Source organism: Thamnophis elegans, chromosome 1 (assembly GCF_009769535.1).
Source record: "Thamnophis elegans isolate rThaEle1 chromosome 1, rThaEle1.pri, whole genome shotgun sequence".
Classification (NCBI taxonomy): Eukaryota; Metazoa; Chordata; class Lepidosauria; order Squamata; family Colubridae; genus Thamnophis; species Thamnophis elegans.
Window position 1 is genome coordinate 157,222,058 of NC_045541.1, and position 18,059 is coordinate 157,240,116.

Consider the following 18,059-nt stretch of genomic DNA (forward strand, 5'->3'; position numbering starts at 1 on the left):
AGTGCTCTGGGACTGTAGGGTACAGACAAACAAGCATCTGCCATTTAACACCCCAAATTTAGCAACTATTGATAAGAAAGATGAAACGTCTGGACAGATGTAAAAACCTGGGGGGGGGGAACAGAATAGAAGTAGAATGATTCTGGCAAAAGAAGGCAAAGATAATACCAACAGTTAAAGGCACCTTGGGTGCAATCCAAAACATCTGGAGTATCAATTGAATATCATTGACACTGACAAAATCACCATCAATTATTAACCCTGCAACAGTTTGCATTCTGCAACAGTAACCCCCAACACCATCAAACAACAGGCAGATTAAAAATGCTAGATCCAGTCTAAACATCTGACTAGGCAACCAACCATAATAATATGGTAAATAGAAGTAGAAATACTGCAGAGGGATTTTTTAAAATCACATTTTGTTAATCATGAACAGCAGGTGGCAGCAATGATGGACTGATCCTTCTCAACCTTAAGTCAGATCAGACCTAATTAGTCAGAAAGCTCAAGAAATCCCAGGCCTTAGGCTTGACTAAGAAATCAAAGAATAACCCATATCTCTACTGCTGCCAAAGAAACTCCATGGATATGCCATTTGGTCATCAGGAGTTGAGTTTGTCTCCAAGAAATCGATCTTTTAAAAAGAATTAATATCTCTGATATATATATATATATATATATATATATATGTATGTGTGTGTGTGTGTGTGTGTGTGTGTGTGTGTGTGTGTGTGTACTCACACACACACACACATACATACATAAACACACACACATACATACATATCATCATTTATTTATCAGCACAAATACAACACAAATGTAACAAAGGTAACAGTAATGGCTTTCTGTCATGATGGTCTCTTGTGACGAGCTGATAGACAGAGAATGGAAGCAGTAGACTTCCTCCCATATTTGGGCATACCAAGGGTTGTGACACTAAATAAATAAATACATACATACATACATACATACATACATACATACATACATACATACATCAGTGATGGTGAACGTTTCTGTCCTCGCATGCCGAAATGCAATGTGCTCCGCCCATCTACGCATACATGTGCAGGGGGGGAGTTTTTACCCTCCCCAGGCTCCGGAGGCTGTTTTTGGCACCAGGAGGCGTCAGGGAAAGCCTCCAGAGCCCGAGGGAGGCTGTTTTCACCCTCTAAGAGGCTTGAGGAAAGTCTCCAGAGCCTGGGGAGGGCAAAAACTGCCTCCCAGGGGCCCCCGAGACCTTCCGGAAGCCAGAAACAGTCTGTTTCTGAACTTCTGGTAGGCCCAGAAGTTCCATTTTTTACCCTCCCCAGGCATCAGAGGCTTTTCTAGAGCCTGGGGAGGTTTTCCTGGAATGGGCGAAAAATGCTGGCTGGTGCATGCATGCGCACTGGGCCACAGCTCGCATGCCCAGAGAGATGGCTCCATGTGCCACCTGTGGCAGGCGTGCCCTAGGTTCACCATCACAGATATAGATAGTCCTTGACTTACTATCATAGAGCCCTAACGTTTCTATGGTTAAGTGATACATTTGTTGAATGAGTTTTGCCCCATTTTACAACCTTTCTTGCCACAGTTGTTAAATGAATCACTGCAGATGATCAGTTAGTAATTTGGTTAAGTGAATTTGGCTTCCCCATTGACTTTGCTTGTCAAAAGGTTGTGAAAGGCCTGACATGACCTTGGGGCAGAGCAACGGTCGTAAGTATGAACCAGTTGCCATGCACCTAAATTTTGATCGCATGATAATGGAGATGCTACAAAGGTCGTAAGTGTGAAAAAGGAGTCATAAGTCATTTTTTTCAGTGCCGTTGTATCTTTGAAAAGTCACTAAATAAACTGTTGAAAGTCGAGGACTACCTGCATATTATGCACATTAATACTGCCCCTCAGATCAGTATGTACCACTATGAGTATGCAAGAGAAGTATTCTTTGATGCTTTTGAAATTCTGGTTGATACTTGGTTGTAATTGTAATTAGAAAGTAATTGTACTCCCATTATTATAGGCAAGTAGGTCTTTTTGGAATTTATAAAAAAAGAAATTACAATCTGATTCATATCCTTATGATAATTTGACGTTCTGAAATGACCTTTATTTTAAAATGAAGATTAAAAGTGTTATTGTTGTTGTTTTTTAAAAAAATCCAAGCTAAAGAAAGGGATAAACATCCTAGATCTGCTTCTTTCTAATTGTACAGGTAAAACTTTTGGAAGCTTGCTGAAACAAACATTCCCTGTCTAAAACCATTGAATGGCAACACAGTATATTCAAACATTTGTTAAATTCTCAGTTTGAACCTGACGTATTATCAGCTTACAATTGTAAAAAGGATATCTATATTTTGAGTACCGTGGATTAAATATTTTTTTTATTTAAAAGCAAAACAAACAATTCAGTTGTATCAACAATTGGGAAATGTTACAAACATAAATAATGATAATTATTAACAATAATAATGGAGCCAATGGTTTCAAATGTTCAAAAATGTGTTTCTTATTATAATGAGGCTAATTAATCAAAAGACCTTTTTCGAGAACATTGGACTCTTCAGTGGGTGTTTAAAAGAGGGTTCTATTCACAGGTACAATAAATCTGAAATCATCTCCTCTCTTAAGTATGAAACCCAGCTGGGTGCCTTTGGGCAAAGCTTTCACTCTTAGTCCAACTCACCTTACAGGGTTATTGTTGAGGCAGTAGCGTCATGTATGCCATCTTGAGCCGTACAAAATAAAGGTGGGATACCAATCTAATAGTTATTATAATCTTAACACACTAGATTTACATACGTTTACATAAGAGCCATGGTGGCGCAGTGGTTAGAATGTAGTATTGCAGGTTGACTCTGCCCACTGCCAGCAGTTCAGTTCTGAGCGGCTCAAGGTTGACTCAGTCTTCCATCTTTCCGAGATGGGTAAAATGAGGACTCAGATTGTTGGGGAAAACATGGTGACGCTGTAAACTGCTTAGAGAGAGCTGTAAAAGCACTGAGAAGTGGTATATAAGTCTAAGTGTTATTGCTATTGCTATGTTTCCTTGTTGTGCCATACTGGATGACTGTTCATAACACTGTTAACAGGTTTTTGAGATAAGAATTAAATTATGTTAGCATGTTAAAGCATATTCCTAACATTTGAATTCAACTGTTTAAGAAAAAGATTTGGATTTATACATACATGAATTATAGCAAAAAACATTGTTAGGTTTTCCTGGAAATATGTAAATCCTATAGGAAATGTGTGCACTCTGTCCAAGGAACAGGTTCATGTTTAATTTGTGGGAAAGATAACTTTTCAACTCTGGAAAAAGATAAGAGATATAGCTGATGCAGAAGAAAATATTCTTAGAGTAACAAAGATCACAGATTTCAAAACAAATTAGGATGGAGACTTTGATTTTTCAATGACAAAAGTATGTTCCACAATTTCAATTTTCCAATCAATTTTGAAAATTATCCACTAATTCTGGACAGCTCGGTAACTGAACTAATAGGCAAAGAAGTTTGTTTTCTCTTATTTCCTTCCTTAGACTATTTGTGAGTAAATTCTGAGTTGTAAAGCATACTGACTGAAAAGGAAATAACTCCCACTTTTCAAACATCACCTTTATTTAAAGAAGGAAAAAGAATCTAAAGATGATGGCACAGCCCTTCCTGCCTCTGAAAATTTGTATTAACTCTAAACTCTTCTGAGATTCCAGACAAGGTGTTTATTCTTGAATTGCTTATACAGTGATACTTTGGGACTCAACTGCTTTAAAACGCATCAAATTTGGTACTCAACACATTTTGACATGAAAATTTTGCATCGTTTGCATGTTGTGACTCAGTCCATTATTTCTTATGCAAAACATTGGTATTCATTGTGCCTCCTGGAACCAAATAACAATGAGTACCAAGGTACCATGTCTCCCTGAAAATAAGACCTGGTCTTATATTTTTGGGGCTCCAAAATAAACATTAGGGCTTATTTTCAGGGGGAAAAATTTCAGGGTGATTAGCTGGGTGCCCTGCCACCTGGTGCGCACACAAAAGGCGGCAAGTGCACGGGGATCGATGATACCTGGTAGCAGCTGCACCCCACCAGTCCCTTGGTTAGCACACTCTGAGGCTGCACAGCCAGCACAGCATAGGCGAGTTGATTTCCTGTCCAAGCAGCAGATGGAGGCAGAGGCATGTGGGGGAGGCAGGCGATCTGGAGGTGCTGCACAGGCTGCGGGAAAGCCGAGAGTCAGTGGGCCGGAGAGGGCGGCCGTCCGGCCGTGTTGCATCGCAGCAACAGCAGCAGATGGAGGCAGAGGTGTGGGGCAGGAGGCAGGAGAGTCCAACGCACTGCACAGGCCACAGGCAAGCCAAGAGATGTGAAGATGAGCCTCCTGCAGCCGCCTGCCACTCCGGCCCACTGACTCTCAGTTTCCCCACAGCTCATGCAGCTTATCTAGATGACATGCCTCCCCCTCTGAGTTTGCCTCCGCCTGCTGTTTGGACAGGTAATCAACTCACCTGCACTATGCAGACTGCAGCTACTATTGGACACCAACAGCCCATGCATGTGCCCCACCTCCTTTGCTGGCCACGCCCACCCTTCACTGGGGCTTATTTTGTGGAGAGGACTTATAATAGGTACAGGCTTAAAAATCAGGGTAGATCTTATTATTGGGGTAGGTCTTATTATTGGGGAAACACAGTAGCCCTATAATTTTAAAAACACTTTCTTATGACTGAAACAATTACAAGGGTGCAGAATTTTGGCAATTCAAATGTACTTCAGAGATTCTAAAACTTTAAGTTGAAAGAATAACTCTAGTGAATCTCTTGAAAAGAACGTTGTAGAACTCCAAGAGATAACTATTACCTCTCACAAGAAAGCAGAAATGAACCTGAATGCATTGATAATGTATTAAGAATTTTGACAGGCTTTAAGGGAGTGAAGATAAAATGATCCTGTTACAGGATTTAGTGCAGTGAAATAACCTCAATTTTTATATCGCAAATGTTCTTTATTGTGTAAGTCCATCTTTGATGCTCTGTATAGAAAAAGCCTGCAAGAGATGATCTCACTATTACATACGGACTGTCCATACATTCACCATGGATTGGGCCTAACTCCATAGCCCTAATTATCTTTCTGCATTTAATAACCTCAATGTCTCCAAAAGCACTTTCTCTTGTGGAACAATTCTACTCAGCCTAAAACTTAATAATATGATAGAATGTATGCAGTTCAGAAAAACTAATATTGAAATAAATGTGTCAATTATTTAAGGGCCTCAAGACTCCTTATGGCTTTTGAAAAAAAATAAATGAGGCACACCTTCTAAAGAAAAAGTGCATAAGAACATTTTATTTTACTTCTCAAAGGCTAAGGTAGACTTTTCTCAAGATCTTCTGCAGTTTGGGGAGGGGGTGGGATATAGCAATAGCAATAGCAGTTAGACTTATATACCGCTTCATAGGGCTTTCAGTCCCCTCTAAGCGGTTTACAGAGTCAGCATATCGCCCTCACAGTCTGGGTCCTCATTTCACCCACCTCGGAAGGATGGAAGGCTGAGTCAACCTTGAGCCGGTGAGATTAGAACCGCTGAACTGCAGATAACAGTCAGCTGAAGTGGCCTGCAGTACTGCACCCTAACCACTACGCCACCTCGGCTCTTTCCAAGAGTCAAAAGAGATCCTCATCTCTGTATCAGATTGCAGAAAAAATGAATAAGCGTACCCACGCTTTTGTCCTTTGTTGGCCTACATAGTTTATGACCCAGATGATCACACTTGGTTCTCTAGTGTTGAGCACAAAGGGATATTTAGAGGGTATCTATCATTATGTCCCATTAGGGTCTATGGGGGTTTAGGCAGCCATCAATGCTTTTAAACAGTTCATTCATTTAGGATTATTTTTGTTAAATTGGTTTCAACTTGGACCCAAGCCCATCCAGAGTTCACTGCAGCAGCACAGAAGCAGCCAAAATATCCAAGGGAATCCATACACTGACGCGAGGCTGCAGAAGACAGCCTGCCAAAATTCCCAAGCGGCAGCAGAGCAGCTAGAGGAATTGCTTCGGAACATAGAAAGCGAAGGTTAATAGATGCTCTCATCCTTTCGAAGGCATTATTATACAATGCAATTGGAAAACAGGTTCACATCTTTGAAAATAATGTATGTCAAATAACAGGAAAATGGATTCAGTTCCCCAACTGCAACATCATATGCACTCAGGGGCTAGGTTTACCCATTACATAATGTGGTTTTGCTGGTTGGGTTTACAGTGTAAGCTCAGTAAACACTGAGCCTTTTGTGGACTTTTCAATAAATCAACAGTGAATCATCTACAACCAGTTTAGTGACCCATCCTCCATATATAGAATCCCTCAGCATGCCAAGATCAACCTGTCAAAATGGAAGAGCAAAAGAATCATAAATCTAGACCTAAGACTTAGACTCTTCGGGTTCCTTCCAGAAATACTGGGTTATTGGACTGGTTGGGAATGATGGAAGTTGCATCAGGAGGCTTTGTGTCAGAAAGAGCAGTTTCGAAGAAAGCCATAAAACTTAATTTGGATGAAGAAAAAATAATTGGAGTCACATGAATTCCAGGGATTGTTTTCCCCACCCCTGCAAAGAAGTATATAAAGAAATAAAACAAAAGAAGTTCGTCTAAAGAAAAATAAAACAAATGTTCCTATCTATGCAGGGTCTTAATTAGATGGAACTAAAGGAAGTGCAGCATTGAGTCAAAGCACAGAATTCCTCTTGCCGGGGAACAGCGGAGGCTCCTTAGGCAAACAAGAGACAGCAATAGGCAATGACAAATGAATGATTTTAACTTGCATTTTAAGGAATTATGATCAACAAGGAAAACTAAGCATTGAGTCAGACAGAATCCTGGGATTTGCCAAGCTCAGCATATACGTACAATAATACAGTACAGGTAATCCTCAACTTACAACCACAATTGAGCCCAAATTTTCTGTTGCTAAACGAGACAGTTGTTAAGTGAATTTTGCCCCAATTTACGACCTCTCTTGCCACAGCTGTTGAGCGAATCACTGCAATCGGTAAGTTAGTGACACCGTTGTTAAGTAAATCTGAATCTGGCTGTCAGACCTGCAAGCTATCGTTTCTTTTTGGACTTCAGGCCTGCTACACTTTCTATCGTGGGAAACTGGGAGGGGGAATTATGTGGAGTTGGGTGAGGTGTAGCCATAATAACATTCTTCTCTGAAAGTCAAGGTCGGTTTTGTCCCTGCACCCGGCCGGATCTGGATGGGAGGAATCTATCTTCGTGGCAGTGAAAGATTGGTCCATGTGATGAACTTGTGGGTGTTGGGGTAGGATCTTGAACTTTCAACTGGGTGAGAAAACCTGGAAGTTTTCAGATTCGGGGTTTCCCAGATGTGCCAACATGGCTCTCTTAATAAATTGGAACTTTGAGGAATCTCTCGCCTCGGATTTTTGTCTTATTTTGGATGCTATTTAGAACCCTGACACTGGCTTCCCCACTGACTTTGCTCGTCAGAAGGTTGCAAAAGGGATCACGTGACCCCGGGACACTGCAACTGTATGAGTCAGTTGCCAAGCATCTCGGTTTTGATCACATGACCATGGGGATGTTCCGACAGTCACAAGTATGAAAAATGTTCATGTGACTTTTTTTCAGTGCTGTTGTAACTTTGAACAGTCACGAAATGAATGGTTGTAAGTTGAGGACTATCTATTCCATTTCTAAGCCCCCAGCTTTAGGTAATAGAAATATAAAAAATATTTATCCCCCTTTTTTATGTGTGTTTATTTTATCATAGCTTAGGTAGTCTACAGTGGTCCTCATGTTATGAGCGTACTGAAGCCTGGCCATTATAGTCATAAGTTGTAATGGTCACAAAATGGATTGGTTACGTGACCAACTTGATTTTACGATCCTTTTTGCAATGGTCATTAAGCCAATGCCATGGTCGTTAAGCAAACCCATTATTCCCTATTGTGTGGTTTTTGCCAAAATCCCAAAGTGTCAGTTTTGGACAAAATCTTTGGAAAACACAGGTACGTTACCAGGGAGCGTGGCAAATGGCTGCAAATTCAGCTGTGTTGCCAAGCTCCGAAGTCCAGTCACATGTCCGTGGGATAGGTGGCTGTCAGAACGTCAGATCTGGGTTGCAAGTCCCCCTTTTTAAGTCCACTGTAACTTTAAATGGTTGCTAAGTGACCAGACGTCGTATGTCGAGAATCACCTGTATATACAGTGCATACCTTCTCATTGTGAGAAGGTCATCAAAATCATCCTCTCCAATTTGGGGTCTGGCTAGGAATTTGGGGGGTGGGGGTGGGGATGCAATCTCACAGCAACTGGAGGGCATTAGGTTAAGAAAAGCTAAGGTACTGGTGTTGCATTGCCATAGGTTAGAATAGAGAAGTATAGCGAAGGGGAAGAGAGGCCTTCTGGAATGTAACTTAACAGATTTGGCCTATCAGATTTGGCCTATACTGAGGCGTGGTGGTGCAGTGGTTAGAATACGGTACTGCAGGTTACTTCTGCTGACTGCCCGCTACCTGCAACTTGGCAGATCGAATGTCACCAGGTTGCCATTCAGGTTGACTCAGCCTTCCATCTCTCCGAGGTCAGTAAAATGAGGACCCAGATGGTTGGGGGCAATTTTCTGACTCTAAACCACTTAGAGAGGGCTGTAAAAGCACTGTGAAGGGGTATATAAGTCTAAGTGCTATTGCTATCAAGCTCAATCAAGAATGGATTATATGAGTGACCAAAGAAAGCAGAGGTGGTATTCAGCCAGTTTTGACAGGTGCTGGAGAACCAGTAGTGGAAATTTTGAGTAGTTCGGAGAACCGGCAAATAGGCTGGCCCCAGCCCTGCTGCCTGCCAGCTGATCTTCTTTTGTTGCCCTGCACAGGAGAACGGAGCTGGAAAGCAGGTTAATGGGGTGGGGAGGGAATGGGGATTTTGCAGTATCCTTCCCCTGCCATGCCCACAAAGCCACGCTTACAAAGCCACGCCCACAGAACTAGTAGTAAAATAATTTGAATCCTACCACTGAAAGAAAACCTAATAATCCAAAGGGCAATGGGGGTCAGGGTGAATTTATGAATCATTCTGAGCTACTCCAAGACTTTGCTTTGTCTGCATTTGGGAGCCTGGGGGAAAAGCTTATTAGGAGCAGGAAGAAGGGAGCCTAAGCAATCTCTCAACAACCCATCTGAAAAGGGAAAAGATATTATTAAAAAAACTGGGCTGTTATAAATTAAACCCCCGCTGAATATTTTAGGTAGACAAGGAACCTGAAAAAAGGAAGGATCATGTATAGCATCACTTCAGTATACACCATAAACTGAACAGTGGCCCATAGTCTTAAGTTATCTTAAAACAAGAAGCACCGATGAGTGCAAATAGTGCTGGTGGGGGGAATTACCTCTTAACTGGTGTCTTAAGGTTTGGAAGACGTCTGATTTGGTTGCATCGGTTGTCGTTATAGTCTCAGGAAACAATCTAGACCTGGTGAGCACTGTTGGATCTACGTTTTCCCCTGGACTTTCAGATTGGGCTCCAACCTTCTCAGATGGATCAATGGTGTGATCAAGATTCAAGCTTGTACTGGCTGATTCCTCTACCTGCATGGGTATCTGGCCTGACCCATTCTGATTATCTTTGCTCCCTTTTGTCGTGGTTACCCTTAATCTTGGTGACGGGTCCTTTTTTACATCATCATCATCATCGTCCTCCTGTCCTGTTGGTTGCGCTATCTGAGGCTGGTTTATCTTCAGAGGATGCATAGCTTTTGCCTGGCTGGAAGGCTCTAATTTGGTATCATCCCACTCATCACTTAGCAGCAAGCCCGCAGTGGCCATGGTGGTGGTGCTTAAGATGCCTTTCAAGGGCCCTTGGTTCTCTGAGTTTTCCACTTCCAAATTTAAAGAGGCATCTGTAGGCAACAACCCTGGCTCTGTGCCCATCCAGATTGTTGGGAAGCTGTTTCCATCAGATCCTTTTGTCAAATCAACTGGTGGGCTGGTTGGAAGAAATGGATTCTTGAAGAAGTTGCTGGATGACGTTGTAGCAGGAAAACTAATTATTACTTTGGGGATAGTTACCTGGGGATTGTCTGAAGGGTCAACATGGGCACCTTCCTCCAGACTGCCCGTTGTAAACTGATCTCCATCAAGTTTTCTTTCTCCCCCACCTCCCTCCACTGTTTCTCTTGCAGAGCTAAGTGTATCATTGTCCACAAGAAGATCTGGAATTGTCACAACAGCGGCAATTAAAGCTTCCTGTGTCCCATATTTATCCAGTTTTTCATTGGGTCCATTGAGACGGATTTGCCTTTCGCTTTCTGCAGCAATCTTCAGATCTGTGCTTGCAAAAGCATCCGTATCCAAGTGCTCCAAGGGATTGTGAACATGCAGAATAGTTGGTAAGGTTGTTTTTACAGTTGTGGCTCTGTTTAATGACCTCCTGGATGGATCTACTGGGGCTCCATAAAGGTTTTCAGATGCAGAAGTGCTGGCTATATTCATGGATGAGCTTAAGTTACCCTCCGGATTTGATGCATTAGTGTCTGCTAAACTGTTCCCTGCTGGTGATGCCAGTTGCAGTTGCCTTTCATACCTTTCATCCCCTTGTCTTAAAACAAGGCATTGCAGGCTGCCAAAGTTGAGTAGAATAAGGCAGAAGGCAAGGAACGTGTGATACCCCCTCACGCTGCTCATGTTCAAGGAAAGGTTTGCATGGAAGTGAGCAGAACCAATTACTTCAGTCATCAGGTCCTGCAGAATGAAGCAAAATAGAACAAAACAGATTTCCGTTACTTTCAAATTAGTATTTTTTAAATTAAATTAAAATATTATATAAAACTCTAGTATTCATAGCTACTTTGCTATTATAAGGTAAAGGCAAAGATTCCCCTCGCACATATGTGCTAGTCGTTCCCAACTCCAGGGGGCGGTGCTCATCTCCATTTGAAAGCCAAAGAGCCAGCGCTGTCCGAAGACATCTCCGTAGTTATGTGGCCAGCATGACTAAGCGCCAAAGGTACACAGAACGCTGTTACCTTCCCACCAAAGGTGGTCCCTATTTTTCTACTTGCATTTTTTACATACCTTCGAACTGCTAGGTTGGCAGAAGCTGGAACAAGTAATGGGAGCTCACCCCATTAGGTGGCGCTAGGGATTCAAACCACTGAACTGCCAACCTTTCTGATCAACAAGCCCGGTGTCTTAGCCACTGAGCCACCACATCCCTAATTCTTTGCTATTATATAGACATATTATTATTATAAAGAAATTACTCTTGGTTTTTTTCAGTCTCATTCAAAGAATTTCCTCATTGGATTAACAAGATGCATTTTGCGGAAGTTGAGTTTCAAAATCTCTGAACCAAGCTAATTGTGGCTTATTCAATAAACCCTGGCTAAGGGAAACCATTGCTTTGTGCAACATGTGAACTCAATTACGATTGTCCTCCTAACCCTAAACATCTTGATACCAGAATACTTGAAGTTTGTCTCCTTATATGAATCTCTCCAAAGGGTAAGCCATGCATTAAAAAAAAAATCTGTAAATGAAGTAAAAAAAAGATGCTGTCTTGTGATAGAACCCAACTCATCTCTGACTATTATAACAAAGAAAGCTTCTGATCAAAGCAGCTGGGCATCATCTAGAAAGCACATGCTTTAGATCAGGGGTGTAAAACTCATGACAAAACATTGTCATCATGTGACATAGCACAACTTTCCCCCCTTCGTTAAAACGGGTGGGCATGGCCAGCGCATGACGCATCTGGCCCATGGACCGCGTGTTTGACACCCCTGCTTTAGATGGAAAAGAAAAGATCCTAAATTCCATCTGCAACAGCTCCAAGTAGATTTAAGAAAACTCCAAGCTGAAATAAGTGAGGGAGATGGACTATGATGACCAGACATGGTACAAGAAAGCTTACTTCTTATTTCCTGGGAGACAGGTTGAAGCCTGCTGACTGAAAACTTTTAGTGCTTCTTAAAATTTATAGTTCTAATGCTAATGCAAGGGGCCCAATGAAAAACTTCTACTTGGACTTTTATGTTTGTACAAAATGGGCAAACGTTATTTTGCACACACTGCTTTTGAATTTATTCATGGGTCAGTTTATTGATAAAGCCACCCAGTTTATAACAGTATAAAAAATGCAGCAACATACACAACAGCTGAGAAACCAAACCAATCACCAAAACAGTACATAAACTCTCACTTAGCACTCTCACCCCCATGCCTGGTACATAACCAAGCCTTAAGGGCCTTCCAAAAGCTAAAAGGATTAGGCCAATCTACTCTTCAGAAGGAACTCTATTCCATAAGACAGTGATAGCAACCAAAAAACCTGCTTCTTGATTACATTCTTTGACTGATGGGACCCACAGAATGCCTGTTCTGCTGAATGTAATAGGATGGGTAGAAACAAATTGGAACAAGTAGCCTGGTCCTATGCCATGAACAGCTTTCTAGTTGGGCATCAGCATCTTGAATTGCATCTGGAAGCACATCTCCAACCAAGGCACCTTATTGACAGAAGAGTAAGATGTGCACCTTAAAATACATTCATAACTGCCTGCATTACTGCATTTGGCAGCAGCTATAGCTTCCAGATGTTTTTCAAATGAAGCCCCATGTACAGTGCATTGCAGTAATCCACTCAGCAGGTGACTAAGGTGTGAGTCACTGTAAGCAGATCCTCCTGATCCAGAAAAGGGAACAGCCGATGTATAAGATGAACACCTGATTACTGAACAGGAGCTGCAAGTCCAGAAGAATTCTCAGATTTCACATCAGTTCTGCTTAGGGCAATGCAACCACTTAGTCTTGCTAGGGTTGAGCTGAAGCCTGTTTTTTCCCTTCCAACCTACAATCTCTAGACACTGAGATGAAACCATAGACAGCAGTTTCTTGTAGATGTTAAATTGGAGAGGGGGAAAGTGCGAAGTTCTGAGGGACCCTGCAAAGCCCTACCCCATCAACACTGACTAGAACTGACTCTGGGTGAAGGAGGAGACCCAGCATAAGGCTATTCATTCCCAACCCCCAAAGTCGGTACAGAAAGTCACCATGGTTGATGGAATCAAAGGCTTCTGAGAGTCAAGAAGACCAAGGATGGACATGCTACACCCACCCATTTGGTCTTCTACTCAGGTAGGAAACAGTCTTGAAAGGGATCTAAATAATTCACTTTCTTCCGACTTCTCTAAATCTGCAGAATGTAATTGGTTTACAAGTATATGAAATCAATAAAATAAACAACTTCAAGAAGGCAGGTTGCAGCACTTCAAAAATGCTTCTTTGAGCAATGTATCTTGCCTAGTCAGAAATCTTTCTCTGTTGTGACAGCAGATCCTATCTTCTATACACTTCTGATTCCCATAAATGTTACATTACTATACAATAGAGTAAACAATTGAAATTGAACTCTGAAATATGGATATATTCTAACATAGCCAAAAATGTAAAACATTTCTGTTAAGATATTTTGCCTGGCACAATATTCCATTTCCAAGCAGCTGCCTGGAATTTCCTGTAGAAGCAGGAATATGCTGAACTTTCACTGATGTTTAAAACCCGAGAATGGGTGATGAATAATCCAATATATTGCTAGACATGGAATCTTCCTTTAACTACCATGATGGCAACTTTAATCCTTCTCCTCCATACATCAAAGCAATATAGCAAGCCCATCCTTAAAGGATGGAGATCTTCTCCTAGAAATCCAAAATATCAAGGAATTATTGAGCTATGGAACTCAGTCAGCTTAAGGGACAGAGAGAGAGACAAAGAAACTGGCTTTTCAACATCACAAAAGGTCCCAGCATGGATGGAGCAGGAACAAATGGATCAGCCCATGGAGCTAAATACAGGTCAATGATGGAACTGAAGGTAAAAGTTAGGATAAGGCTCTGGTTTGTTTAGAAAGGACAACTGTGAGTGGCACCCAAATTGTTCCAAAGCAACAAAGGCATTAGATAAAGTCAATGCAGACAGCTCCATCCTAACAGCTTGAGGGAGATGACATCCTGTTGGCTTCAATCTAATACAGAGAACTGCTTGAGGCTGCCAGCTGCCATTTTTCAATGTGCTACTGCTTGCAGCTAGGTTTAGACAGAAAGTCCCAATCAATGAAGGTAATTAAATATATTCAGAGCAGTGTATTGAGAGGGTACTTTCAACCGTTAATGGAGGAGGAGTTAACTTAAGGAAAGTGGATAATGGGGAAACATTAACAAAATGAACTTTGAATGAGCTTAGAGATATCTCTTTAAAAAGGACACAGAGCAAGCAAGGGCATTTGAAAGAGAAGACTGCACCAAGAAATAGGTAACATAATCATTTTTTTCTTTCTGGTAGGAGCTTTCAATCTCTTGCATTCTGCATTAGCAGAGAATGAGAGAGTTGTTCTACATGGCTCTAATCAGAGAAAATTAATTGCAAAAGTCAAGCCTTTGAGTTGAGTTCAATTCCTGAGATCTTTATATGGATGTAACCATAGTAACAATCCAAAACTGATTTATAATATACTCTTTTGTACATACAGTATATGTGAGTATGTTTATTTCCCAGTATACCACAATGTCTAGCCTTCAGCGGAGGTTTCCCCTTCCAAGCACTAACCACTAGATTCACCTCTGACTACTTTCTGCAATAAACCAAGACCAAGTATGTATCTCCTAAAACACTGGCTAAATCGTTGCACAGAGATTTCTATCTATTTTAACTACTCGGGTGATGGGTCGGGATTGCAACATTGCCTGTTAGTTCAGAAGGTCTGAAGGAAGTGAAAAGTAAATTTGGTTAACAGAAAGAAAATGCAGAGTTGATATGAAGCTCCAGGGAAGATGGTATCTTGCGAAGATGTAGTGAAGATCACGTACATGAGAAATAAAAGAAGACACTGAATAACATGACCATCCTTAAGCAAGGACTATAAATGGGATCAACTTTCTCTTTTGGGGGAAAACGTAGAAAAATTAAAAAAGCATTGGATTCCCCACATGAATTTGTTAAAAAATACAGATTGGCAAGGCTTTACAGAAGCAATTTGCAAGCTGCCTCCTTCTTAGAGCTGAGAGAAAGTGACTGGCCAAGATCATTCCGCTGGATTTGTGTTGAAGGTGGTACTAGAATTCACGGTCTCCTGGTTTCTAGCCTGGTACCTTAATGAAACCACTGTACCAAATTGGCTCTCTGTTTTAGCTATTTCTAACTTGACAAAGATAAATATGTAATGCAACTATTATATGAATTAGATATTCAATGTTGCACAGCTATCTTTTCGCACAGAAAACAGATTATTTTCATGCTTACTTGCTCTATTTAATGTTTTAATGATGTTTAGAGCAAAAATGAGGTGGTAGAGAATCCAATGCTTATTAATTAATCAGTGAATCACTAGACTTAAGGAGGACACAGGATTTATGCTATAATACCAGATTCTGGAGAAGCACATTATATGAATTATCTGTTAAATTCTTCTAAACAGTTGAACGAAGGTATCACTGACAAAGTATTGAATGAAAGGTGCCACCAGTGAATAAGCCATCAACTCTGGGCTAGAATGGAGATGAGGAGAATCGTACTAAATTATTTTATGCTACCTTTTTTCTTAATTAAAAAAAAACCAAAATAATAAGCTGCTTTACTGGTCCAATCAGTATTAGCTATGTGCCTTCTCCAACTTTATGTTTTCCACATGTGTTGCATTAAAACTCCCATCAGCTTCAGACAGCATTAGTTGCAGACGAGCACATGTGGAGAGAGCTTCAGCTGGGAGATTCATCCTAAAACCACATTCAGTCTTACCTGAAAATGCCAGGGGGAATTAGCATGAAGAATCTTACATGAATTTCAGGTCTGCCCTTCAAGAAGCAGCTTTTCTTTCAAAAGAGAAAGAGGGTGAATTCACCCTCATTTTCAGACATATTTGCCTAATCATCCTTTGCTGAATAAGATAAAAGGCGGGATCTCAATGTGATCAATAAATATATAGATATGAATTATAGAACATGATTTAGAGAGGAAGGTAGAAAGGTGGGGGGACTATAGAGCAGTTTTGCATAACTTTGGGTCCAACTAAGCTAAATGCAGCCCATGAGAAAGGCAGTGAGGTTGATGGTTATGTTTTCCCATTCTCTTTTCTTTTCTAAAATCTGGCAACACCTTTTCTTAGGTAAATGGTAGTCAAATGTCCATTTGATCTCTAATATACATATAAAGTTACAAAGAGTAACTTTTTGTTCCTAGGCATAAAACAAAGAGTAACTTTTTTTTCCTAGGCATCACATCTCCAGAGAATGCCACATGTGTCTCCTGGCACAAGTCACTGTGCAGAATGCCACCTTATGTTGCATTTCATTGGGTGGAGGGGGGAGGTAGTAACACAAGCAAGCACTGCACAACAAATGGCATGAAGTTGGCTCCCTTCCCTGCCTCCTCCAGATCTCTGATTCAATCATTCCCATGACATTGATAAACAAGAAAAAGAATAGTTCTTTTCATTCTCCTTCCCCCATTCAAGCAAAAGAGGACAATGCTTATCCATCAGCAAAGGAAGAGCAGCAGTTCTATTTAACTTTCGCATCAAACAAAAAGTTGTGGTTTTTTTTTTAAAGAAATGATTCAAACATCAGTATTCATTTGTATGCTGGTGTTACGAAGCCATGCAACCCTATTTAGCCTCCAAATTCCACAAGACTGATGACCCAGAGCCAAGAGGGGAGAGAAATGAATGAAATCAGCCATGAACTGAAGGAAATTTGATCTTTGCAAGGGGGGGTTGTTGCTGTGGAGGGAGAAGAGAGACACAAATCCTCAAACAAAAGGCAGACCAAAGCAGTAGCAGCTAGCTAGCGGCAACATCCATTTCCTCCAGTAATACAAAGAAGGAGGCTGGGCTACGGCTGCCCTTTTTCCCCCATTCTTGAGGAATCCAGGCGGGATGGGATGGGATGGGATGGGATCTGGAAAGGGAGAGAGAAAAGAATTCCTGCATCCCTCAGCAAGGCCCATCTGCTTCACTAATCCTGCATCCTCCAGATAAGCGAAGCATAGCATACATCCATTGTCTAGAAATCCTAACTGAGCCTGGGGCGAAGCAATCACTGACCAGTCCCTCCAAAGGCAGGTTTTCCCAGGTCCTCCTCTCAGTGAGCCACAAATACCCAAGGTTATTTCAAATTCTGCCTTACCTGAATGCCTGCTATCTCTTTAGCTGGGTAGCATCTTTAGGGTCCCTGGGAAAAGCTTCCTGTGGGTTTTCAGCATCCTGCGTTTAGCTGTTCTGCTGCTGCCTTCATGGCCAGGAGACTAGGAGGAGGAGAGAAGAAAAGGAGGGGAGGGAGAGAGAGAGTACAGATGCTTTTCATATTCATGAGACCCTCCTTCCCCGGCTCAGGGATTGGGCAAAGGGCATAGCAAGATACACCCTGCCTCCCTGAAGCACCCTTTAAAGCTACCCAACCCTAGCTCTACTTAGTGTCCACTGGAGCTGGCAGAAAGAAAATAATAGGAGATAATGATAGGAGTACTCGGTGATTATTATTAAGATAAATAGTAGGAGTAATACAGCATTTCAAAGATAGAAAGATCTTGATTTGCAGTATGTAGAACCCATATCTCTGAGCAGAGCATATGCTTGCCAGGCAAGCTGGACAGGGCCTGGGAACAGATGGTACAGCTATTTTCCAGGCTGTCAACAACTGGATTATAAAACTCTGGAGATTCCAGATATGATGTCTGCTTTCCATTGGGGTGGAATGGGAATGGGAAAACAAAATCTAAACGAAGTAACGTAATAAATAAAACAAGTCCAGGTTTCATTCCCAGCATCTCACGGTAGGATGGGGGATCTTTGCTACAGGCTGTGAATTGCTGCTGGCAATATATAATTTCTGGGCTAGAGAACAAATTATCTGGTTTTGGTAGAGCATCTCTAACATAACATTCTTTTAGAAGGGCAGGGCCAAATCAAAACTATCCCATAACCCATATTAGGAATTAATGAGTTAGCAAAGTTTAGAAGATGATATCAATATAAAT

At 41.4% G+C, this 18,059-nt stretch overlaps 1 protein-coding gene across 1 annotated transcript in view; it reads right to left on the minus strand.

Moving 5' to 3' along the window:
- Positions 1 to 10,766, minus strand: part of ARMH4 (armadillo like helical domain containing 4) — a 58,401-nt gene extending 47,635 nt beyond the window's left edge. Inside the window, exon 1 of the mRNA XM_032214038.1 lies at positions 9,422 to 10,766. Within this exon, the coding sequence (XP_032069929.1) occupies positions 9,422 to 10,766 (1,345 nt within the window). The remainder of the gene's footprint in view (positions 1 to 9,421) is intronic.
- Between the last annotated feature and the right edge of the window lie 7,293 nt (positions 10,767 to 18,059).